The sequence below is a fragment of the Eptesicus fuscus genome, chromosome 19 (assembly GCF_027574615.1).
Source record: "Eptesicus fuscus isolate TK198812 chromosome 19, DD_ASM_mEF_20220401, whole genome shotgun sequence".
NCBI lineage: Eukaryota > Metazoa > Chordata > Mammalia > Chiroptera > Vespertilionidae > Eptesicus > Eptesicus fuscus.
In genome coordinates, this window is record NC_072491.1 from 45,133,211 (window position 1) to 45,159,446 (window position 26,236).

Genomic DNA, 26,236 nt, shown 5'->3' on the forward strand with positions numbered 1-26,236 from the left:
TGTGATGAATCGTTTTTAGAATCTGAAGAAAATTAAGAATCTCCCTAGAAAAAAGCATATACAATATATCACGTATAATTTTAATGGCTTCTCGAATTCCCTGAAGCCTGTCCGTGGGTCTTGGTTCAGAACCCTTGTTCTATGAGGCACAGCATTTTGGGGCTACGTCTCAATTTCAGGCTTGAAAATGTCTGGATTTAGATGGGTGTTTATAATTTAAGTACTGACTTCATTAGCTACTTTTATATAATCCTATGATTTTTAAAAATTGAATGATTTCTTCATCAATAGGAGTACTTTAGATCCACAGAGGATGCTCTTGTCCTGGGATGGCGGGGAAAGCAGGAGTCCTGTACAGGAAGCGTCTTCGGCTACTGACACTGATACAAACAGTCAGGAGGATCCAGGTCAGCATTCCCTCAGTTTAATTTGGAATCTCTCTACAGATACGGCGTGTGTCAGCACATACATCCACAGAGTGGACTCTACACTTATTTTATAGTTTTGTTCTAGATTTCACTCATTCAAGATGCAGTCTTTGAGTACTTACCAATATGTTGGGCACTGGTCTAGGTCTTAAGGGTATAAAATTGACAAAAATATGGTACCTTCCTTCTAAGAATTAAGTCTAGGGAGAGAGAAGGCAGTGCAGCCACAGAAATCACAATGTGAGAAGTGTTGCAGTGCTTGTGGGAACAAAGAAGAGCCCTCTTACTGCCTAGAGAGGTTCTGGAAGCCTCAGGGAGAAGATGATACTTGGACTAAGAACGAGTAAGAGCTAGCTAGCTGGTGAGTGAGGGAAGGCCATCACACGGGCTTCCACAAAGGGAGGCGAAGCATAGGGGATGAGTGAGGAGGCCGCGCCTGGTTTTATGTCCAGGGGAGCGGAGCACAGCATGGGCTCCCAATTCTCCCCCAAGTGATTCGTCTGAAGAGGTTAGGCTCGTTGGTCTTACTCATCTGGCAGTTACCAAGTCTTGGTTCATTATTGCTTTTCAAAAAATTGACTACAAAAGTGAGTGCCTTTAAAATATGTGGGGTTTTTTGTTTTGTTTATTTTTTGGTTGTTTATGTTGGAGATAGTACCGGGACCTCTTAGGTTGACAATATTGCTTATACTTAATTATATACTTTCTGATTATTAAATAAAGGTAAAATTAAATACATTCTCATTCCAAAAGATAAGCAAAGTATACTTTTCATTTACTTAATCTTAAATTACGATTTTTTTTCCCCAGCCGACACAGCCAGTGTAAGCAGTTTAAGTTTGTCTACAGGATATACAAAGCGTATTGCATTTCTGTTTGACTCAACTCTCACTGCCTTTTTAATGATGGGAAATCTTTCACCAGTAAGTCAAATTCTTGTTCAAATATAAAAATGTTTCAAGTAAAGATTAGATATAAAATAATTCAATGCTCTGTCTTTTTTATAAGTACTAGATTTATTCTTGAAAACATAACTGCCTTTGTTTTATATTTCTTAGAGGAGTATAGTAACTTTTTAGTGATGGTTACTTTTGTAATTAGAAGAATCAGACTGTCACCTCACCCACCCTTAAGTTTAAATATATTGGAAAGCATAATCTTATATAATAATAAAAGCGTAATATGCTAATTAGACCGAACGACCTTCTGGATGAAGCCTGGGATGCAAGGGAAGCCCAGGTCCCGGGTGCCTGCCAGCAGCTGGTGGGAAGCCCAGGTCCCGGGTGCCTGCCAGCGGCTGGTGGGAAGCCCGGGTCCCGGGTGCCTGCAGGTGGCCAGAGGGAAGCCTGGGTCCTGGAATTCAGAGGGAAGCTGGTGCCAGCAGCCGGGGGAAGGAAGGCCTACTCTTACATGAATTTCGTGCATCAGGCCTCTAGTATAAATATAAGATGCTATGCGCAGCATAAAATGGGAAAACTAGAACTTGAGTGATTTGTATAAGACACTGAAATACATTTTAGTGTTTTTGTTTTTGCTTTATTGCAGAACTTGAAAAGCCATGCAGTCACCATGTTCGAAGTTGGCAAACTCTCAGATGAGTCTCTGGACAGCTTTCTTGTGGAACTGGAAAAGGTAAGTCTAGATTGCTGACTATGGGCTCTCAGGGCATTTGGAACATATTTTTGCTTGTTATTGATTTATGTAGATTTTTGGTATATTCTTGTTTGTTCCTACCTCATTTTCCATCTGAACACTGTGGTAGTCACTGAGATTTAAACATAATTGAGTAGATGAATAAATTTTGTGATTTTAAAAATGATTTGTCTATCTCATCTAACAGCCTAATTTGATATAAAGAAGAAATAGGGTATAGAAATCTTAGTCTAGTGTAGTTTTTTAAATTGCATTTTTCTAAAATAGCCTTTATGTATGTATGTGGGACTCTCTAAAATCTCTTAAGCAGTTTCATTTGAAGTTTTTTTTCCACCTATCTTAAATTTGGAACAATGTTTCTGGGTATCCTGCCATACAGGGTGGGGCAAAAGTAGGTTTACAGTTGTTTGTGTGGCATATAATACAATCCTATATAATAAAAGCCTTATATGCTAAGTGTGCAGTCGTCCGTTCGTCCGTTCAACCAATCAAAGCGTAATATGCTAATGGTATGCTAAGGCCACTTAACCGCTTGCTATGATGTGCACTGATCACCAGGGGGCAGACAGTCGACCGGTCGACCAGTCGCTATGACGTGCACTGACCACCAGGGGGAAGATGCTCTGACTGATTGGTTAGCTTGCTGCTGGGGTCCGGCCAATCGGGACTGAGTGAGACGGGCTGGACACGCCCTGGAGCCCTCCTGTGATCCCTCCCCAGCTGGCCAACCTCCTGCGTCCCTCCATGGCCCCGATTGTGCCCCGGTGGGGTCCCTTGGCCTGGCCTGTGCCCTCTCGCAATCTGGGACCCCTCGGGGGATGTCGGAGAGCCGGTTTCGGCCCGACGGTGGAATGACCAGTTGTTATGACTCACACTGACCACCAGGGGGCAGATGCTCAATGCAGGAGCTGCCCCCTGGTGGTCAGTGCGCTCCCACAGGGGGGCGCGCCGCTCAGCCAGAAGCCGGGCTCATGACTGGTGAGTGCAGCGGCAGTGACGGGAGCCTCTCCTGCCTCCACGGTAGTCAGACATCCCACAAGGGCTCCCAGACAGTGAGAGGGCGCAGGCGAGGCTGAGGGACCCCCCCCCCTGAGTGCATGAATTTTGTGCACTGGGCTTTTAGTAATTAATAAATAAGAATATAAGAATAAATTCTGGAGGAGGAACCAAGATGGCGGCATAGGTAGACACCTGAACTTGCTGCCTCGCCCAACCACTTCAAAACTACAACTAAAAGACAAAATGGATATCATCCAGAACCACGGGGAGGCTGGCTGAGTGGAATTTATACAACTAGAAGGAAAGAAAAAAGCACACTGAGACTGGAAGGAGGTGAAGTGCGGAGGTACAGAGGCGCGTGCGGAAAGGGGCTGGCAACTGGATACGCTGTTGTCTTTTTCAATTGGGAGGGAGCTACAAGCTCCCGACTGCTCTGAACTCCAGTTCTGGGTGAGACTCTGGGGACCCAGACTCATACGGGGAGAAACTAGACTGTCTGGCATCGGGCCAGAACACGAGGGCGGCTTTCTCTCAGAGGTGCTTGCAGCGATCATTGTTCCTGCACGGTGCCGTGGGACACAGAGACCAGGGGACCTCTTTGGGGCAAGGCTGACTGGCAGCCATTGCTGTTTACTCCGCCCTGGTGATTCCGAGATCCCGCCCCACCCAATTTACAACCCCACCCAAGCTGTGTGCAGAGGCTTTGCATATGAATGTCCTGGCCTTTTGCAATCTAAAACCTAACACACTGCAGCTGGGTCAGAGAACCCCAGAGCCTCCAAAAGAAGGCCCAAAGCTGGACAGCAGCTTGCATTGCTTCACAGCTGGGCCTCATCTGGGCACCTCCAAACCCCAAATAAAGAGGAGGAATCTGCAGATCTCTGTAGCTCCTGCTGGGTGGCCTCAGGCAGTGGCTGACTTGGCACCTCCTTGCAGATCCAAGAGCCAGTGTACCCAGTGGTCAGAGTGAGACCATCCAGATTACAACTCCTCACATCCATAAGAGACACACTCAGGGGGCAGACTCAGTGAGCGCCAAAGCCCCACGGAAGCAAGTCTTGCCCCATAAGGGTGTCTCCATCACAGAAGTTCTCCCATCGTAGACACAACTGAACCTCACAGCCAAATGGCCTGGAGGTCAATTCCTCCCAGTGATACCAACAGCAATCAAGGCTTAGCTACAACAAGACTGTGCACACAGCCCACAAAAGGGTGCACCAAGAGTGTCCACCTCAGGTAGTTAGGGAGGCTGAGCCACTGGGCCCTATAGGACACCTAGCACACAAAGCTACTCTATCAACACAGGGAAGCAGCCAAAATGCGGAGACAAAGAAACAGGTCACAGATGAAAGAAATGGAGGAAAGTAAACTACTGGATATAGAGTTCAAAACCACGGTTATAAGGTTACTCAAGAATCTTCTAGAAACCTCTGAGAAATATATTGAGTCCCTCAAGGATATGAAAAAGGACCAATTAGAAATTAAGCATACACTGACTGAAATAAAGAATAATATACAGAGATCCAACAGCAGACTAGAGGACCCCAAGAATCAAAAAGATTTGAAATACGAAGAAGCAAAAAATACCCAACCGGAAAAGCAAAAAGAAAAAAGAATCCAAAAATATAAAGCTAGTGTAAGGACCTTCTGGGACAACTTCAAGTGTACCAACATCCAAATTATGGGGGTGCCAGGAGAAGAGAGAGCAAGATATTGAAAACCTATTTGAAGAAATGACAGAAAACTTCCCCTACCTGGTGAAAGAAATAGACTTACAAGTCCAGGAAGTGCAGAGAACCCCAAATAAAAGGAATCCAAAGAGGACCACACAAAGACACATCATAATTAAAATGCCAAGGGCAAAAGACAAATAGAGAATTTAAAAAGCAGCAAGAGAAAAACAGTTAGTTACCTACAAGGGAGCATCCATATGACTGTCAGCTGATTTCTCAACAGAAACTATGCAGGCAAGAAGGGAGTGGCAAGAAATACTCAAAGTGATGAATAGCAAGAACCAAGATTACTCTACCCAGCAAAGCTATCATTCAGAATTGAAGGTCAGATAAAGAGCTTCACAGATAAGAAAAAGCTAAAGGACTTCATCACTGCTAAACCAGTATTATATGAAATGCTGAAGGGTATTCTTTAAGAAGAGGAAGAAGAAGAAAAAGGTAAAGATAAAAATTATGAACAACAAAGTGACAACAAATACATACCTATCAACAAGTGAGTCTAAAAATCAAGTGAATAAAAAATCTGATGAACAGAATAAACGTGAATATAATAGAATTGGGCATAGAAAGGGAGTGGACTGACAATTCTTGGGGGGAAGGATGTGGGGGGGATGCAGGAAGAGACTGGACAAAAATCGTACACCTATGGATAAGGACAGTTGGGAGAGTGAGGGGGGGTGGGATCTGGGTGGAGGGGAGCTATGGGGGGAAAAAGAGGAACAACTGTACAATAATAATCTGAACAATAAAGATTTATTAATAAAAAAAGAATAAACTCTGTGTTTCCTGTACTCACAACTGTAAACCTACTTTAGCCCCACCCTGTATTTGCTCTTAACCACCTTTTTTCCTCTGAGTACAGCACTGGTTTCCCTGAGCTCTAAATCTTGATTGCCCTTCTGTTTCCATGCCCTGGATATTTTATTTTGTCTTCTGCTCTTAATGCAAAAAGTTTGTGTACCTAATCTGTTTCCTGACTAGTAATTGTGGTACCTTTTGTGCTTTAATCATGAACGCTGTGTATTTAATGGGCTGTTTAGAGAATTTTTGATGAACATGCATTGAAATGTAAGCCCAGTCAAGGCAAGGGCTTTGTTCAGCACTCTGTTCTCACATCGTAGACAGGTCATAGCACATAGCACATAAAAGGGACTCAGTAAATCCTTGTTGAATGAATTTAAGTTGTATTTTCAGCATTGGTGAACAGCTATGTTGAGTCACATACCTATTGTCCCTTATAACGAGTGATACAAAATTGTGAAGAGGGTGATGAGAATTAGAGGCACAATTGGTGACTGTGGATTGGAGTACTTTACTGGATGAAACCAAATGTATATCTTAGAGGTTTTTAAGTACCCTATTTGAATCATACATGAGACATACAATTTATATAATGCTATGATTTAGCATTATTAGCTTGCTAAAATTATTAGTTTTACTTGTTGGGGTAATTCTGTTCTCTTGAAAGATGTGAAATGGAAAATCAGAGATTGAGGTTAATATTTGTTTCAATAGTGTCTGGGAAAAGTTTTTATTTAATAATTTTTAATAATGTCTTAATATCTATTATATAGTTACTAGAGGCCCAGTGCACAAAATGTGTGCACTTGGGGGGGGGTCCCTCAGCCCGACCTGCACCCTCTCTCAGTCTGGGAGCCCTCGGGGGATGTCCGACTGCCATGGAGGCGGGAGAGGTTCCTGCCACCACCGCTGCGCTTGCCATCCGTGAGCCCGGCTCAGGGCTTCTGGCTGAGCAGTGCTCCCTCTGTGGGAGCGCACTGACCATCAGGGGGCAGCTCCTGCATTGAGCATCTGCCCGCTGGTGGTCAGTGTGCTTCATAGCGACCCGTCGTTCTACTGTTTGGTCGATTTGCATATTAGCCTTTTATTATATAGGATATGTTAGAACGAATGGCATAAGAATGATATTTGTTGGAAATTTTATTTTCTCGTTCTGCTGTTTGGTCGACTTGCATATTAGCCTTTTATCATATAGGATATGTTAGAACGAATGGCATAAGAATGATATTTGTTGGAAATTTTATTTTCTCTTGGTTTAGGTTCAGAGCACTGGTGAAGGAGAAGCACAGAGATATTTTGACCATGCGCTTACTCTGAGAAACACAATACTATTTCTTCGTCACAATAAAGATCTAGTTGCACAAACTGCACAGCCAGACCAGCCCAATTATGGTATGAGTTATATACTTGATTTTGAAGACATGATCCTATGGAAGTTCTTTCTAAGAAATTAAATAGGTCTTGCCCACTTATTTAATAATCATTTATTTAATACATTTTTATAAGTATATTGAACTTATAACTAGAGGCTTGTCATGTGAATTTCTTTGCTTGTCAACTGTTTCTTATCTTATTTTACTATTCTCTTACGTGCCACTGACATTTGTAGTATTTAAATCTGGTGAGTACCTACAAACAGTGTTGGAGTGTCGATTGTTTAAGTAGCTGGGTGGAATTTGGAACAGGCATTGGTTCTGAGGGGTGAACAGATGCAAAATTGAGGTAAATGTATTAGGAAGCATAAAATTTCAAGAATGAAAGATTCCATTGCATTAAAAACAGTAAATAGGAGTTTCTTATTCAAATGCTGCTGGAATGTTTATTTACTAAAGTACTTTACTTTAAAAAATAGACCGGGAACAGATAACCTCTTTTTAAAGAGTAAAAGTAGTGGCAATTTTGATCAATTGGTGAACTCCCCACAGCTGTGGCCTTAGGGTGCACTCTCAGTTTTGTGATAGGTGGGGAGTGCTCCCCAACCAGAGTTGAACTGATGGTATCAGAATTTCAGATTCTGATTCAGTGGGTTATGCGTTGTGGAATGGCACCCAGGAATGTGTGTTTTTAAAAGGTGGAATGGCTTAAGCACCAATGTAAGAGCATTTGGCTCAAGTCTTTGGACAGTCACAAGAGTTGCATCTTGGGATTTCGAGAATTCTTAGCACCACTGGAACATTTAATTTCACTCATTCTTTCAAATCCGTAACCTTTTTTTGTCTTTTATGACATGCCTATTTTTTGAGAAAATAGTCCCTTTTTTAAAAAAAAGATAGAATATTAAAAGTGCCAAATGTCCTAAGGGACCACTAAGAAGACACTTTTAAGATTTAAAGCTAATAGTCTTTATTCCTGATCCAAAGATAACTGTCTACTGGTGTTTCTTTAGGCTACCTTTTCTTTTTTAAAAAGTGCTGGCTTTGCCATTCTTCCTATCCATCCCAGCCACCCCGGTTCAATGGCACAGTGAAAGCGTGAGTGCCACAGGAAAGCTGTGTCCTTCCCTCCCCCAATTCCCAGTCTCTACAAAGAGCATCTCAGCCAAGTTCTGAATTTAGTTTAGGAATAGGAGTTCCGCACTTAGAAGTATGTGCCTAGACTGCTGGTCCATAAAGGTAGGTAATCAGTATTCTGTCTTGGGCATTTTTGTTTCATATTGTCAGTCTTTCATTCTCTGTGTGTGCTTGGTCATAATTCAGGTTTTCCTCTGGATCTCTTACGCTGTGAAAGCCTTCTTGGTTTGGACCCTGCAACTTGCAGCAGAGTTCTAAACAAAAATTATACACTACTTGTTTCCATGGCTCCTCTCACCAACGAGATTCGGCCTATCAGCAGCTGCACCCCTCAGGTAAAGACCCATGTGGCAGAAGGCCGGTGCTGTCACTTCATTCGTACTTGCGGTGACTTGAAGAAGAGGTTTAACAGTCTTACTGGGTTAATTCTCAATTTGCAGATACCAGATTCAAATTGCTGACTCAGAAAGCAGTTATGTTCAATTTGTGAAGTATAATTGGTACATTTTATTTATGTATCACCTGGTGACTTGCGACAGCAGATTAAAATTTTCTTCTTGAATGCAGTCTTTTAAAGAGAATATTTTTGGATGCTCTGAGAGGGGAGTCTGGATTGCCTTGAGGAATAAGATAAATTTATATAGGAAAAATGAAATGCTTTAGAAATGGGGCTATGCTACTGAATAAATGGAAAAGAAACAATTGTACTGGAAAGGAAGTAGAACTTTGGTTATCTTTAAAATTTACTTGTGACTTCCAGCTTTTACTTTTAAAAAATAAGTCAGTTCTGTGGATTTGTATACTTGGCAAGGGCATTGTGGTCTGTACCATTTTCAAAGAGTGGGGATTGTGTTACTCTTTTTCAGTGTTACATCCTGCCTGGTTTCCTAGCTGTGTAAGGTTTAATGGTGTAGAAGAAAGGAAGGGATTCTTTTATAGGGGTGATTTTGTTGCCTGTGCTGATCTAGCTGCCCCAGTGAGCACACCCTCCCCCCACATTTGTCCTCTATTCAACTGGAGTGGTTATAGGTTTGCATTCACCAACTTTTTTTTATAATTCTTTGTGTGCTACCTCCAGTACCACTCCACTCCACACTCCCTCCTATTTTTTAATGCAACCTCTAGACATAATAGTTCATGAACTGTAAATGAATGGGAGGAGAGTCCCTTTTGAGAGAAATTGCATGTGATTGAGTAATAGTAACAAAACATTTTTATATAAAGCTTACTATATACCAGGTGCTATTTTAAACATTTTAAACAATGCTACAGTATCCCTATGAGGTAGATGTTTTATTGCTACCTTATAAAAGAGCAAAATGAGAGAATAGAGAATGTTAGAGGTGATACGGCTGAGGGGATGAAGCTCAGATTTCAGACCTTGATGGTCCTTCAAAGTCCATCCTCTAACTGCAGTGATAAGATGTACTTTCTCAGTTCCAGCACAAAAGTGAAACTATTTGAACAGAGTATTTAAAAGTGATTTTCATAAGGATAATAGCAATGAACATTTATATGAGGAATTAGCTTTTAATATGACTATGCTTGGTCACTTGGGAAATTTGGCTTTTTTAGCTAAGTATTTCAGCTTTACCTTACCTGCTTTATTGTTACAGCATATTGGACCAGCTATCCCAGAAGTCAGTTCTGTCTGGTTTAAACTGTACATTTACCATGTCACTGGGCAGGGACCACCATCTCTTTTGCTGTCCAAAGGTACAAGACTTCGAAAACTGCCAGATATTTTCCAGGTATGTTGTGTGAGATTTGTTTTAATTATTTTGGGGGAAGATAGTAGTAATGTCTTAATATTTCTATTATATAGCTATTTATTAGAATAATTATATATTAGAAATTAGTAAGTGGCATTATAGATAACTTTCTTAATTTTTTTGTCCATATTCCTAAGCGCCATTTTATCTTACTCATTTCTTTCCCATAGGGTTATGATCGATTACTAATAACATCTTGGGGTCATGATCCTGGGGTAGTTCCTACATCAAATGTGCTCACAATGTTGAATGATGCTTTAACACATTCGGCGGTTTTGATTCAGGTACAGTTACTTTATTTGAATCAATCCATTTTGGTTTTTTCTTTTAAAGATTGTAATTTGTCTATCTTTCTGCTGAATTGCAATCAGATGTCAGTAATTTGAAATTTGTGAAGCTGAAACATAAAGAATCAGATCTGGGTTTCAGTCCTGGTCTTGGGCTGGCAGTGCAACATGGACTTTGAAGTTAGACTCAGCTTTGAATTCTAGCCTCACCTTTTGTTACTCATGTGGCTGTATTTTTTCTTTTAGAAATAGCTTTATTAAGATATAACTCATGCCAAAACCGGTTTGGCTCAGTGGATAGAGCGTCGGTCTGTGGACTGAAAGGTCCCAGGTTCGATTCCGGTCAAGGGCATGTACATTGGTTGCGGGCACATTCCTGGTAGGGGGTGTGCAGGAGGCAGCTGGTCATTGTTTCTCTCTCATCGATGTTTCTAGCTCTCTATCCCTCTCCCTTCCTCTGTAAAAAATAAAATAAATAAATAAATAAATAAATAAAATAAAATGAAGGTGATTTGTGCTCTCTTTTTATAAGATATAACTCATATAGCATACAATTCAACCATTTATATTGTATAGTTCATTGGTTTTTTTCAGTATACATTAGTTCTCCTTTTGCGTGGTTCCACTTTCTGTGGTTTCAGTTACCCAGGGTCTACCATGGTCTGAAAATATTAAATGGGAAATTCCAGAAATAAGTAATTTATATTTTAATTACATGCCATTCTGAGTAGTGTGATGAAGTCTCAAGTTGTCCTGCTCCATCCCTCATGGGTAGTGCATCATCCCTTTGTCCAGCATATCCACACTTGTGTATACTCCCTGCCTACAGCCACTTAGTAGCTGACTTGGCTATCAGCGAGAGGGGGAGAGAGAACATTCACATAAGTTTTATTATAATATATTATTGTAATCTATTTTATTACTAGTTATTATTGTTAATCTCTTACTGGGCCTAATTTATAAACTAAACTTTATCATAGGTATCCTACCTAATAATAGACAAATATGCAAATTGACCATACCTCCGACACACCACAAGCCACGCCCACCATCCAATCAGAGCGAGTATGCAAATTAACCCAACCAAGATGGCTACAGCCACAGAGAGCAAGGTTTCCTAGGTAACAGAGGAAGCCAAGCTTTCCGCCTGCCCTTGCCAGGCCTAAGCCTCCACTCAAGCTACAAAGTTTCAATTATAGAAGGTAAACAAATTCAAACAGAAATGGCGACAGAATGGAGCTTGAGAGAGCAGGCCAGGGTTGCCGCCGGCAACAGGGGAAGCAAAGCTTTCCGCACACCCTGGTGGGCCCAGGCCTCCGCTTAAGGCTACAAAGTTTCAATTATAACCCCAACAGAAATGGCTGCTGGCCTCGGAGGGAGCCCCAAGCTTGGCTCCGCTCCAGGCTACAAAGTTTCAATTGTAGAAGGAAAATAAATTCCAGATACCAGGGCCTCTGCTTGGGTTGCCAGGGGACATGGCTGGCCTGCAAACCACCACAAGGCTCCTCTCCTCGCTCAGGCCGCCCCAAGCCCCAAGGGAACCCCACCCTGATCAGGGACACCCTTCAGGGCAAACCAGCTGGCCCCTAGCCCTGTACCAGGCCTCTATCCTATCTAATAAAAGAGTAATATGCAGATTGATCATCACTGCAACACACAATATAGCTGCCCCCATGTGTTCAAAGATCCTGCCCCCATGTGGACACAAGATGGCCACCACAAGATGACCAGCAGGAGAGGGCAGTTGGGAGGCACCCTGCCTGCAAGGGAGGGCAGTTGAGAGGGACCAGGCCTGCAAGGGAGGGCAGTTGGAGGTGATCAACCCTGCAGGAGAGGGCAGTTAGGGGTGACCAAGCTGGCAGAGGAGGGAAGTTGGGGGCAAACAGGCTGGCAGCAGAGTGGTTAGGGGGTGATCAGGCTGGCAGGCAGAAGCGGTAGGGGCAATCAGGAAGGCAGGCAGGCAATCAGTTGGGAGCCAGCAGTCTGGATTGTGAGAGGGATGTCTGACTGCCCGTTTAGGCCGATCCAGTGGGATCGGGCCTAAACGGGCAGTCGGACATCCCTCGAGGGGTCCCAGATTGGAGAGGGTACAGGCTGGGCTGAAGGACAACCCCCCTCCGTGCACGAATTTCGTGCACCGGGCCTCTAGTGTATGTATAAATAGGGAAAAAAAACATAATATATGTAGAGTTCAGTACCATCCTTGGTTTCAGGTATCCACTAGTGGTCTTGGAATGTATCCCCCGTGGATAAGGCAGACTACTGTAATTACACATATCTGCAGCCATCACCATAATTTTATTTTAATAATTTTTATTGATTTTTAGAGAGGAAGGGAGAGGGAGAGAGAAACATTGATCAGCTGCCCCTGCATACCCCCTACTGGGGATCAAGCCCAAAACTCTGGCATGTGCCCTGACCAGGAATCGAATGGGCGACCTCTCTGTTCATGGGACAATGCTCAACCCACTGAGCCACACTAGCCAAGGCCACCATATTCAGTTTTAGAACATTTTCATCATCTCAAAAAATCTGCACCTTTAGTTCTCACTCCCCTGTTCTCCCAGCCCCCACATCCTAAACAATACTAATCTATTTCCTCTCTCTAGACCAGTGATGGGCAACCTTTTGAGCTTGGTGTGTCAAACTTCGCCAAAAAACTGAGCATAACTTAGGTAGTGTGTCACTTTGAGGAAAAAACATTATTTTGCAAATGTTTCATCCTCAGGAGCAGCAAATGTTTCATCCTCAGCATGCTGCCGCGTGTCATCAGAAATGGCTACGCGTGTCATATGTTCGCCATCACTGCTCTAGACCCTATTCCTGGCATTTCATATATAATATGTGGTCTTTAGGGACCAACACTTGATCTCATTCAGTCTCCACTTGGCTGACGCCTGAGTTACCTGTTAAATTACCCTCCTTTTTAAAATTTAGCCCATGCACTCAATTTGAGACACATTACCTTATAGATTCATATATACTTAAGATTGTCTTTGCTTGCTGGAGAAAATTAGAAAATTGTTTAAAGCACTTTGATGGAACATACCACCATGTGGCACAGTCTTATTTAGTACTTTAATATCTATTGTTGGAAATGTCGTTTTCTCATACACCTTTCAACTTGTGGTTCTTCATGTTTAGGGACATGGCTTCCACGGGACAGGAGAAACTGTCCACATACCATTTCCATTTGATGAGACAGAACTACAAGGAGGTACCTCACTTCTGATTTGTATCTATTTGATTATCATTAATCTTTGTCACCAGTTCGGTGGAAAACATAGCAGGAAGTGAATGCTTAAAATTCTGAAGTTCTAGGGCGTTACCATTTTGTTTTTAAAGAGTATTGGCCAAAGGTAGTTTTCTGTCATATGCCTTTTCCCACAAAGAACCGACAGTGTAAGACCCACTTAGAGCCTCTGGAGGAATACGGGTCTGTCTTGGAGATGAAGAGAATACATAGGTATCTGCCCAGAGGGAAGACTGGGTTTTCTGTATGTTTAGTCTTTCAGTTTCTTTTTATTGCTTATTATTTGAAGCAAGTCATAGGGAAGATTTTATGCTTTGAAAGATGTTTAGAAAATTGGTTGCCTCCAATGTTACACACTGGTTTTCTTTTAGGGGCTTTTTTAGTTATTGTAGAAATGGGTCCTAATAAACGTTTGTCTCCTACTTCACACTTTACAGAGCACTTGCATGTATTTCTTGTCTCAGCATTTTTATTATAATAATTTTTTTTTTGCTGTTAAATTTTATTTTTGCTGATGAGAGGATTTGAGTGGATTGCAGTTTGAGCTAAATTAGCTGGTTAGGACCAAGGGGAAAGTCCTGGTTAATGTTGGCTTCTGGATTTGGCTGTGCAGTCTCGTACTTGATAAAGATGCAGAGAAGTTCTGTGACAGCCAGTTCATTCTTCCTTTTGTCTAATAGAGAAGATACCCTTTCTCTGTTGAATATTAAGAAAATATATACATTCAGAAGAAAAATACTATCTGATTAAAACTTTGCATATATTTACATAGCACTTATGTTTCCTGCTCCATGTAAAACTGCTGTTCTGTAACCTATTTTTCTGGTTTTTAGAGTCTCATTGCTTGGAATTCAAGAGAGCAGTGAATGGTTCAAGTAATTTAACCTAAGTTACCCCATATAAGAATTTACTGTTCTTTCAAAATGTTGCTCACCACTGCCCCCGCCCCCTAAAGCAAGGAAAGGCAGAGGATTTTTATAGATATTGTCATCTTTTCTCACGGCCAGACTGGGGGAGCCTCACGTTTGAAATTAAGTGCCCTCTTTTGGCTGTTGTGAGTGTGTACAAAATGTGGAGAAGAGAGTTCTCTCTTCCCCAAAATAGCCATTTTTTCAGAAATAAGTACTTGTCTGCAACTAAACTTTGCTACTTAATCCTCTGATACTTTATAAATCCTGTGGGGAAAAATGTTCACCTGAGGATACAGGGTAGTGACCATAGGACATTAAAATGTAGAAAATTTCAAGAACTAATTGGTAGTTCTCTTGCCTTGGGAGATTATTGTGAATTATAAAACAGAGACATCTCCATATTTGGATATAGAGCATCTTGCTCTTTTGTAAGTTCACAGGTAAGAACTTGAGTTAAAACTTAAATAATTCATTAGGACATAATTTCAACTATATTAGCTTTAATTTCAAAAATATGTATATTTAATAAATTTCCTGGTAGAAGCCCACCAAGTAAGCATTTGAGGCAGAATAGAAGCACAAATAGACGCTTAGAGAATTTACCACCGACTATTTGCTTCTGATATAACAAATACCTCCTGAAGGCTATAAACATATGTGTATAGCATCCTTTTTTTGTTCACAGATATTTCTTCATTGGAATCAATCTTGATAGATTAAAGTATAAAAGTAATTCTAAGAATTATTTAATAAAAATATTTTTAAGTTTTTCATGTTGTATTATTTTACAAAACTATTCACTTATCATTTGATGTCAACTCTTTGTTCTTAGAATTTACTCGTGTCAATATGGGTGTTCATAAAGCATTGGAAATATTAAGGACTAAGGTGGACTTGCAGCATTTTTGTGGCTATATCACCATGTTGAATGCTTCGAGCCAACTTGCAAGCAGAAAACTCAGTGATGCTTCTGATGAGAGAGGTTAGTCAATAGTTGGGTTTTAAATTAAGATCACTGGTATTGAGTTAATCACAACCTAATTATTTAAAAAGCACGGAGACCTTTGTGGGGATGTTGAATTATTTAACACTTAATTGCTTTTTCATTGAAGTATGAGAAAATATTCTGTGACATCATTTGGACAAGTATCAGTTGTTCAAATGGAGAGAATATTAAGTGTATCACTACAGAAGTGATGACCTGGGTGGGGCTGGAATATAGAAAGGTTATCAGGTTTTAGTCCTTTACTGTCATATCTATGTTTATAGGCTTTAAATTAACTTCCTTTATGGGATGATGGTTTCAAAGTTTTAGTCTCTCAGTAAAGCTGTCTCCAGTTCTTCCCTTTTGACCTTTCTCTTTCTGTGAAGGCACCATTGTCTCAGTTACCCAGGCCAGAGTCCTATGGCTGTCACCCTTCTCCTTTTCTACACTGCCCAGTTGTTTCCAAGTTCTGTGAATTAATGGTTGGAAAAGTCTCTCATATCCATTTCTTCCCTTCTTTCTTTTTTTTATTCTCTGTAACTGCCATGCTAGTCTGAGTCCTGGTCCTTGAAGCAACCATTTTCTGCTTAGCTTTCCTGGAATCATTCTCTCTCTTTCTATCTCGTCTGTCCTGCATAGTGATGATGGCTAGTTTTCCTTAGGTACCTTTTTCTTTCTTCTTTTTTTAATCCTCACCCAAGGATATTTTTCCTCTGATTTTTAGAGAGAGTGGAAGAGAGAAGGAAAAACAGAGAGAAATATCACTGTGAGAGAATACATCGATTGGTTGTCTTCTGCATGAGCACCGACCTGGGCCCGGTCCGGGGAGGACCCTGTAACTGAGTTGCATGCCCTTGACCAGAATCAAACCTGGGACTCTTCGGTCCGCAGGCCTACGCTGTATCCACTGAGCCAAACCAGCTAGGGCCTCTTTTTCTTTATTTTTAATTTAAATTTTTATTTTCCAATTACCTTTTCATGCTTACTAATTGTTTCTGCTCTGACCTAATTCTGGCTTGTAATTTGGCTGTGGTTGCCATGGTGCCAGCTCTGGTCTATGACTCTAGGAAACATTTCAGTTCAATTGTCTGTCGTCAATTGACTCTATTCCTTGAGCCTCTTACTTTGAAATCCTGAGAAAATAATTATTGCTAGCCATCCAGTGGATTGGATTGGCTCTCTTTGAGTTAGGTATCCATCCTTTGGCCAGAGGATTTGGGTAACTTTTGATTTTTGACATAGCAGGTTTTTTATATTTATTATGGCTGTGTAATAGGCAGTTTTCAACAGTTGACTGCCAAGTATCACAGGGGCATTTTCCAGAGAAGGCGGCTATGGAGTTAGACAGTCATTTCAAAGCATGTCTGCTATAGCTGCCGTGTTTTGTTTCATTCATTCCATAAACATTTACGGACTGTCTGCTTAGATGCTGGAGACATTTAAATTTGTAAGACCTGAGGAATTATACCCTAGAGAGGGAGACAAGCAAGTGAATCAGGCTGCTGTGCTGTGTTAAGACACTGGGATAGGGCTCTGCTTTAGCTTACAGTGCTGAAGTAGGACGGCTGAGCTATCAGAGAAGGCCTCTAATGGAATGGAAAGTTTGGACTGAATTTTGAATAATGAGGAGTTACCTACACAAAAGATGATTGTTGTTTATGTGGAAGGTAGCAGCCTTTCAGGCAGAGGGAATCAGGGAATAGAGTAGCTTGTGGCAGCCAAAAGAAAGGTCTATTGGGCAGAAGTAGGTGAGAGTAGAGAAGGAGGTAAGCTCTAGGAGCATCTTCTGTGCTGAAAGTTATGGGAAGTCAAAAAGAATTTTGAAGAGAAACGATGTAATCAGACTGCATATTTCCATGGGGTAGAAATGACTTTAGTAGTGAGCTAACTGACAGTCTAAACTTCTCTTCTGCCATTTGAATCCTTGTTTTGACAACCTTAGCACTATTTACGTTCTGAGCTTTGTTGTGGGGCTGCTCTGTGCATTGTAGCATGTTTAGCATCCTTAAATATCAGTGGCATCCCTGTTCCCATTCATGACAACAAAACCTGTCTCCAAACATTGCCTAGTGTCCCTTGGGGGACAAAATTATCCCCCAGTTGAGACCTACTGTTTTAAGGTTAAGGACTATTCATTGTTTTCCATTGCCATTTCTGTTGCCTGAATCCACTTTTATGTTAGAACTGATTTACTGACAACTTATACCAACTACTAGAATCTTAATATTTGTGTTTGTCCTTAAATTACAAGGTGAACCTGATTTGGCTTCTGGCTCAGATGTAAATGGAAGTACAGAGTCGTTTGAAATGGTCATTGAGGAGGCAACTGCAGATTTAGCAACTAAACAAAACTCTGGTAAGGTTTTAAAAATTATTTGCAATCTTTTTAAAAATATATTTTATTTTTATTTTTTTAAATATATTTTACTGATTTTTTACAGAGAGGAAGAGAGAGAGGATAGAGAGTTAGAAACATCGATGAGAGAGAAACATCGATCAGCTGCCTCTTGCACACCCCCAACTGGGGATGTGCCCGCAACCAAGGCACATGTCCTTGACCGGAATCGAACCTGGGACCCTTGAGTCCGCAGGCCAATGCTCTATCCACTGAGCCAAACCGGTTTCGGCTTAAAAATATATTTTTTATTGATTTCAGAGAGGAAGGGAGAGGGAGAGAGATAGAAACATCAATGATGAAAGAGAATCATTGATTCGCTGCCTCCTGCCTGCCCCCTACTGGGGATCAAGCCTGAAATTCAGATATGTGCCCTTAACTGGAATCAAACCTGGGACCCTCCAGTCCACAGCCTGGCGCTCTATCCATTGAGCCACACCAGCCAGGGCTTAACTTTTTTGTTAAGTCATTTGGATGTCATTTGTCCATAATGGACCTTGTAATAAGAATTTTCTAGCAAACATTTTTGTATATTTAGAATAGTAAAATACTATTAAAATATGACCTGAGAATAGTGACTTAAGTTTCATTTTTCCTTTGTTAAATATTTCGGTTAATTCTCTCGTCTTGTAGATATCTTTCAATTGGGTAAAAGACCACTTTGAACATCTGATGAAAACTAGTGCCTTCTCCTCAGAAGCATGTACATCCTCAAAAAACATTCTTTCCTATTTCAGAGGTTACCTCACACTCCTTCCCTCTCCCGAGTTCTCTCTCCTGCTCAGCCCATTGGTGGGGGTGAAAGGAATCTATGAAAATCCATGGACCTCAATTAAGAAACCCAAGTCAGTTATAATATATAAATTTATGCATGATTAATAAGTTTACATGTCCTTTTATAGTTGCCACAACAGAAGCAGATTGGGTTCCTCTTGAGCTGTGCTTTGGAATTCCACTGTTTAGTTCTGAATTAAACCGGAAAGTTTGTAGAAAAATTGCTACCCATGGCCTTTGCAGGAAAGAGAGGTAAGGGTTTATATTCATTGTCATCTTTTCATCTATGAGACTTTCAAGTCAGTAATATTTGCTATATCTTTCTTTTATTTTATACATGAACATAGTAATTACCTGTGTATATTTGTTTATTGAATAAAGTTTGCTAGTTTAAGGGTTTTGCTATATTTTCAAAATTAAACTTTTATACCTCAGAAATTAGGCACATGCAAACATTTTAGGCACATGTTTTGGTTAATTATAATTATACTAGAGTCCCGGTGCATGAAAATTCATGCACTGGAGGCGGGGGGGTCTCTCAGCCCAGCCTGCCCCCTCTCACAGTCTGGGAGCCCCCAGGGCGGGAGGTGACCCCGCGATCAGGGGAAGGCGACACCCCCATCAAACCTCTGCTGCTGCCACTGCTGGCAGCGCAAGCCTTGGCGGGCCCTGGTTACCTGAGCCTCGGGTGGCCCTGGGTGGCCTGGCCGCCGCCATCCGAGGCTTGCCTGCACCTTGGGTCGGCCCTGGGCAGTTGGGGTGCTTAAGGAGACTGGGGGACTCCAGAAGCAGGCGCGTGGAGTGGCTGGACCTGCCTGGGGGCGGGCCTGGTCATGCCACATGCCTGCTGCCCCAGCGGGGCTGAGGGGACTGGGCGCCGCCATCTTTGAGGGTGTGGCAGTCAATTAGCATATTCCCTCCTTATTGGATGTGGGCGCCGCCATCTTTGTGAGGGTGTGACAGTCAATTAGCATATTGCCTCTTTATTAGATAGGATTTACTTAGTTACCCAAATTTGGTGAGAGTGTGGTAAACCGAGAATACTCCTGATAGTATGAGTCTGGTTTTTTAAAATATGTAAATGTCTGTAGAGAATTTTTCTTGTGGACTTCTGTTACTCAACAAACACACACTCAAGTTATGTTATCTTAATAGTGATTATGTCTTGTGGAATTATGGCTGACTTTCAAAGTTGTCTTTAATTTCCACATTTCCTAAAATGAGCATTTATTACTTACCAGAGATTACATGTAGGTTTTCCCTCATGACAACTCTGATCCATTGGTCATGGCTGCTAAGAGGTAGTGTTGTAAAGACTGTGAGACTGACTGGGTTAGTTAGAGAAGAGCATCATTGAATCTGATTGTCATAGCGGGTAATTTGGAGAGGTGATATCTACCGATCTGTTTGACTTATTTAGGAAAACAGAGTTGGATAATAAATCATTTAACTGGCTTAATGTAGCTTATATCAGAAAATTAAAAGTACTCAGTTGACAAGTTATTTATTTATTTATTTATGTTAATCCTCACCTGAGGATATTTTTCTACTGATATTTAGAGAGAATGGAAGGGAGGGGGAAAGACAGAGAGAAACATCGATGTAAGAGTGACACATCGACTGGTTGTGTCCTGCACATGTTCTGACCAGGGGAGGTATGTGCCCTTGACCAGATTCGAACCTGGGACTCTTCGGTCCAGGGCATTCTTCTATCCACTGAGCCAAACTGGCTAGGGTGACAAGTAATTTTTAATAACTGTCCTCTAAAATAAAATAAGACATGAATAAAATAGAAATGCTACAGCTTTAAAGATTGTCACTATAATTGTTATCTATTTATATATTTGAAAAATATTTAATTTGGTGGGTTGATGTATGTTAAATATGTCAGACTTCATCCCTCCAAGTGCATAAATTTTTATTTAAAAAGGTTTATTTAGTAAACATTTATATTTGCTAGCAGTTTAAACCTTATAACAATAAATTTTAATTTTGATAATTTATGATGTTTTATTTCAAAATGGTCTTTTTATGTACAGTTACTCCCTATTATTAAAAGAGGCAAAAATTTCATTGATGAGAACCATTGAAATTGGTTTTTAAAAAACTTTAATGTGGTTAATCAGGATTTATATGCCGATATAAATGTTTTAAAATTAGTAAAATTAAACGCTTGTTAGATATTAAATTAGTAAAATTAAACTGTTGAAATTAATAAATTTAAACTCTTGTCATTATATTTGTACTAAACTTTCCCCCCTTTTTTTCAGCCTTCAAAACCTCTTACATTCCAGTAGAAAACTTTCTCTACGAGTCCTTAACTTTGTTCACTCATTCCAGGTAATAAACCAGAAGATCCAAATGGTATTGGTGTAGAGCTTTAAATGCAAAACACTTCCATGTTTGCTTTGAATCTCCACTGCAGTAAGACATGAAACAAGCATTAATTTAAATTTACACACGAAGACACCAAGATTCAGGAAGTAAACTGACTTGCACCTGAGTTCATGAGCCAGGTCTTCTGGCTCTAAAGCTTGGACTCTGTTCTGTGCCAGTGCTTCATTCAGCAGGAGTGTGTTAAGCAGCTGTTACAGGCCACGATCGTACGAGGTGCTGGTTCTTGAGTCTGGTACTCCGTTAATAACTGCAGTGAGCTCCATTGTCTGTTGTGGTAGTGAAAGCCAGTGCTCTAGACCTTTTGTGTCCTGTGTCCCCATCCACCTTCTCCCCCCCCCCCCCCCCCACACACACACAGAGGAAAGGATACCCTAGATTTAATTTATAGATAAACTAGAACGGAATATTTCTGTTCAGAATATCTGATCTAATATTATGAAATTAATATTTTAGAGTTTTGTTTCATTCATTCTTTCAATAAATACTTGTGTCTACTCCATGCCAGACCCTTTACCAAGTGCTGGGGAAACAATGATCTCTAAGACACTAGAGGAGCTGAGAGGATTGTACAAGACACTAGTCGAGTAAACGTCGATTTCAGTAGGTACTTTGAAGGAGTCGGGCTCCTTCAAATCTGATGGGCTCCAAAGCTAGACCTACTTCAAATAGGTAGAGATGCTATATAATCTGAAACCTAAAGGATGGAAAAGAGTATTCCAGGCAGAGCTTAGCAGGCACAAAGGTCCTGTGTCCAGAAAACAGAAGGCCAGTGTTTCAGAAGCCTCGTGAAAGAGGTGCAGTGGCAAGAGGGGTGGGGAGGGTCTTCTAGAATGTATTAAAGCATTTGTGGTTTATGCTGAGTGCATTAAAGACTTAAACAAACAGAGAATGACGTTATTTCTTTAAAGATTAGTTACTGTTTAGAGAAAGATTAAAAATGGGCAAGCATAGAAGTAAGATTAGTTTGGAGACTATTGTAATAGCCCAAGAGTAGCAGCCTTTCTCATTAAAAAACCCCACAAAAACACAGTTTTATAGGTATCCACAATACAGGTTTGTTTATTACACATACATACTGTTATACCAATAAATTATGTGTATTATAAAACATAAACATAGAAATTCTTAAAGGATGCAATAAGTAGATACAAGATTTTAAAATTTTCGTAGTACCATACCCCACTTTGGAGTGAGTACCCCACTTTGGAGGCCACTGGCCTAAAATGGCAGTGGCTTTGGTGAGTAAGGTAAATTACTTTGGGATCCATGTTGGAGGTTGATTGACAGAACTTGGTGATTAGTTAAATGAGAGGAAAATATTGAGGGTGTGGTAGGAAGGGAGGAATCGAGAGATTCTCATATTTCTGAGTAGCTTGATGTCGGGAATAGGGGACACGGTAAGTGTGGCACGTGTGGTGCAGCACCTGAGAGCGAATGTGAGGGGCATGTTTGAGCCCGGAGTTCTCGGGGAGGTCTGTGCTGAATATGTGCCTGTGAGAGCCCTGGGAGTGGGTGGGCTGTCCTGGTGCTTAATGCTGCGTGAGAGTTTTTAGAGATTGTCTGAGAACTAACCTCTTCTTATACCATAGTCTCATAGCCTAGTATTTTTATTCATTTCAAAGCACTTAGCATAGCCTAACTTGTGGTAGTCATTTCTGCATATGCTAATACCTCTCATTGATTCTTTTGTGTTTGTGAGGTAAGTCTTTGCATCTCCATTAGTGCTTTGCATTCCATAAACATTTCTCCAGTAATCAAAGTCTATTTTTCCCATTAGCTATACAGAGTGGTTTGGTCACATGTAGAACACAGAATTTTTCTCGTTTCTGATCTTTTAGGAAGGTGCTGCAACACTGGATATTCACACAGAGGCCAGCTTTTCAAGTTTGCTCTCCCCGTCATCCCAAGCAGATCTGGGAGTCCCACTGCCCGCAAAGAACTTAGTATTTAAAGATGGCATCTTATCAGAATGGAGTGGACGGTCACCTTCCTCACTGCGCATCGCTAGTCTCCATTTGCAATGATTTGGTTACACCATTTGTTGCTCACACTCTCTGCCTTTTTTCTTTCTTAAGGTTAGCTTTATAGCGCCAGCCACTGAAAAAGTACCCTGCCGCTGCCGTGCGATTCACGCTTACCTGATGTTCAAAGTTTGGGGAACACGTTCATGGTTTCTGAAGTTTTCCTCATCGTTGCACTTCCTAATGCAACCAAGAGCTTTTTAGCAGCCTGCACTGTATTTTTTACCTTGAGACAATCTGCATTTCTTTTATAAAACAGGATATACTTTATAGGCTTTATGATGACTGTTAAGTTTATAAGCAGTCACTACGAATATTGCAGTGGTAATTTTATATGTTAGGTTATCAAACGTAAATCTTGTTTAGTTTTATATTTTGTTACTTACTCTGTAGGGGATCATGGGAAGAGGGGAACTCTTCCTTTGCAAAGGCTTCTTGGTACTTCAAGTAGCAAAACTATGAAACATACACATCCAGTCCTGAGAAATGATGTGACGGGGCATTACGAATTCCTGTGGCTGTCTGTAAATTATGTATATCAGTTGAACATTGTTGAAGGTATGTAAATCAGCATAGTTCTGTATAACTTACCCTTGATTTACAAGGTCTTAACTCCGACTCTGACTCTACATTGACATCTCATGAGAAGCTTTGGAAAGCATTCTATTTTTAAACAACATTTATATGTGGACTTCTGTTGTCACTCACTTTGGACTTTATATTTTCATAGAGTCTTTCTGGAAAAATAGAATTTATTTTCCGTTCTTGTAGCTGTGGCTGCTGCACATTTTCACCGTGACTTATTTTTGTTTGTAGTGTTACTAATTAATTGTTATGAAATTGAATTTGATGTTCTCAAACCAAGGGTTGTGATTTTAGGTTAGAATTATATAAGAGAAGCATTAAAGCTATGTCTTCTGATCAAAATACTTTAGTGAAAAGCCTACTTTGAAGACCTATTCTTAGGCAGTTTGGATCTTAAATTTATGTGAATAGTTTGGGGAGGAAATGATAAAGGAAAATTGAATAATTTCAAAATGTTTCTTGAGTCATTGATTCTTTTAGTGTCTCAAATATTAGAATAATTGGAATCACTTTTTAGATTTTTCAAGTTACCTTGGGAAATTTGTGCAGTGTTATAGTTTAGTTTAGCTCTTCTCCTAGGATAACGGTTTGCTAGTTTAGAACTGTAACCAAATGAACTGGTCAAAGAACATATATCTAAAACACTTAAGGCATTAGAAAATTTGGGAATGTTAAAACCTAAACATTTTTGCTGATAATTCTTGTTATTTATAGAACTGACATTTGTGGATTTCAACATACTTCTGGAAATATATGCCTTTTTAAAAACTGTTAACATAACCATGCATTCAGCCCCATGGCCTACCCACAGAATTGAATCTTTTGGAGCAGGTTACCTGTGGCAAGTCAGTGCCGTGTTTAGGTAAATGCAGTTAACTTTTAGTTTTCTACTTTCTCTTATATGAGGTAGAAATCAGTGTATCTTATAAATGTTTGTCTATAAAAGGAAAAATACATACTATTAAAATAATTTCTTATGACTGTGAATCACTCATTCCCCCCAATAGTTGATATTGGACATTCCTAGTGGTATTAGGTATGTATGTAACTTACAGTTTTTCAACCAAAAGTTGAAAGTATTTCATTTGATCAGGGCTCTTTAATCTCATTTGCTTTGTTTGAATTAACTGTAGTTATTTTATTTATTCCTGTATTACCAGTCTAAGCCTATTGTAGTGACATGTACACTAATAAAGAATCAGATATTTGTACTTGTTGGCAGTGAACCCAGTTGTTGGTGAATTTAAAACTTAAAATGTGGGAGCGATTTGCTGCTGCATTTCCTTTGAGAAATAATGGAAGAAGAAATAGAACCCAAAAATGATCATGAATTTTAGGGAAAGTACTGAAAAAGCATGTGGCCCGCTCTGGTTTCTCCTGTGAATAAGGAAAGATTCTGATTCCCAAATGAAAACCTCATTTTTAAGGAGGGCAGTCTTCTTTTTTATTTTTATTTTATTTTATTTTTGTTTAATCCTCACCCAATGATATATTTTTCCATTGATTTTTAGAGAGAGTGGAAGGGCGAGAGGGAAGGATAGAGAGAGAAACATCTATGTAAGAGAGACACATCTATAGGTTGCCTTCTGCACGCATCCTGGCCAGGGCTGGGGATTGAACCTGCAATCCAGGTATGTGCCCTTGACCGCGAATTGAACCAGCGACCCTTTGGTGCAGAGCCTGGCGCACTAACCACTAAGCACCGTTAGCGTGGGCAGGCCAGGCAGGTGGTCTGCATTTTTATAACTGTTAGCAAAATGTGCAGGCTGCTTTGTGCTTTGCTTTATGAATTTGGCTTCATCTCATATTTTAACTCATGTAAAGATGCATCTCTTAAATTTTATAAGTATTGATCCATTTCAACAAAAAGGTAAATGTAAAATACAGACTTCATTATTTTCCAAAGATGATTTGTGAAATAATTTTTTTGCAGATGTTTAAAGTAATTTCATTGGCTTTTGCTACCTCTCATTTCTTTCCCCCTGTAATGTAGCTTAAACCATGGCAAACATTCCTTGGAAACTAAGAGAAAAAAGGTATCAGGAAGGACATGGAATTTAGTGTGATACAATTTCACCTCAAGTGGGTCTAAAGAACCACAACTTTGTTATTAAAAAAAGATGATCATCTGATTTCCTCCCTTTTAAGTATATAATCAGATGATTTTGTGGGTTTTTAAAAAATATTGGTTTCTTTTATTTGATGTATTTAGTTTTCTGTTATTAATTGTTCTCTTTTATGTTCAGTGTTTCAAATACAGTTTGTATTTAAAGATTTTAAAGTACCAAAATTGTAACTAAGTACAGTGGATTGTTTTCTGGTATGATATTAAATATGAAATGTATAAAGTGTTGTCAATTTGATTATTGACACATATACTATGTTTACAAATAAACTGGTGGTAATCAATTACTGAGAAAATGTGTATAATCTTCTGTAAGTCCCTTTCTTAATTTTAAGTACAACCATGCTGCTGTGGCTTTCCTATGCATTTTTTTAAACAACCTTTTTATTTTATACTAATTTCACATTTACTCTCTATCCCCTTCCCTCTGCTTCCCCTAATGTTAACACCTTATGTAAACTATAGCACATCTGTTAAAACTCAGATACTCACATTGATATGCTGCTATTTACTAAACAGCAGACTTGATTTGGTTTTCACCTGTTTTTCCACTAATGTTCTTCAGTTCCAGGATCCAACCCAGGATACCACATTGCATTTATTTAGT

At 40.2% G+C, this 26,236-nt stretch overlaps 1 protein-coding gene across 4 annotated transcripts in view; it reads left to right on the top strand.

Moving 5' to 3' along the window:
- Nucleotides 1-25,913, top strand: part of FAM91A1 (family with sequence similarity 91 member A1) — a 44,691-nt gene extending 18,778 nt beyond the window's left edge. For all 4 annotated transcript variants that reach the window (XM_054708330.1, XM_054708329.1, XM_054708328.1 and 1 more), the window contains 13 exons: nt 292-407; nt 1,239-1,351; nt 1,974-2,060; nt 6,874-7,006; nt 8,311-8,459; nt 9,741-9,875; nt 10,067-10,180; nt 13,328-13,400; nt 15,180-15,329; nt 17,584-17,688; nt 18,630-18,753; nt 20,772-20,841; nt 22,737-25,913. In XM_054708330.1, the coding sequence (XP_054564305.1) occupies nt 292-407; nt 1,239-1,351; nt 1,974-2,060; nt 6,874-7,006; nt 8,311-8,459; nt 9,741-9,875; nt 10,067-10,180; nt 13,328-13,400; nt 15,180-15,329; nt 17,584-17,688; nt 18,630-18,753; nt 20,772-20,841; nt 22,737-22,922 (1,555 nt within the window). In that variant the 3' untranslated portion in view covers nt 22,923-25,913. The remainder of the gene's footprint in view (nt 1-291; nt 408-1,238; nt 1,352-1,973; nt 2,061-6,873; nt 7,007-8,310; nt 8,460-9,740; nt 9,876-10,066; nt 10,181-13,327; nt 13,401-15,179; nt 15,330-17,583; nt 17,689-18,629; nt 18,754-20,771; nt 20,842-22,736) is intronic.
- Nucleotides 25,914-26,236: the final 323 nt, after the last annotated feature.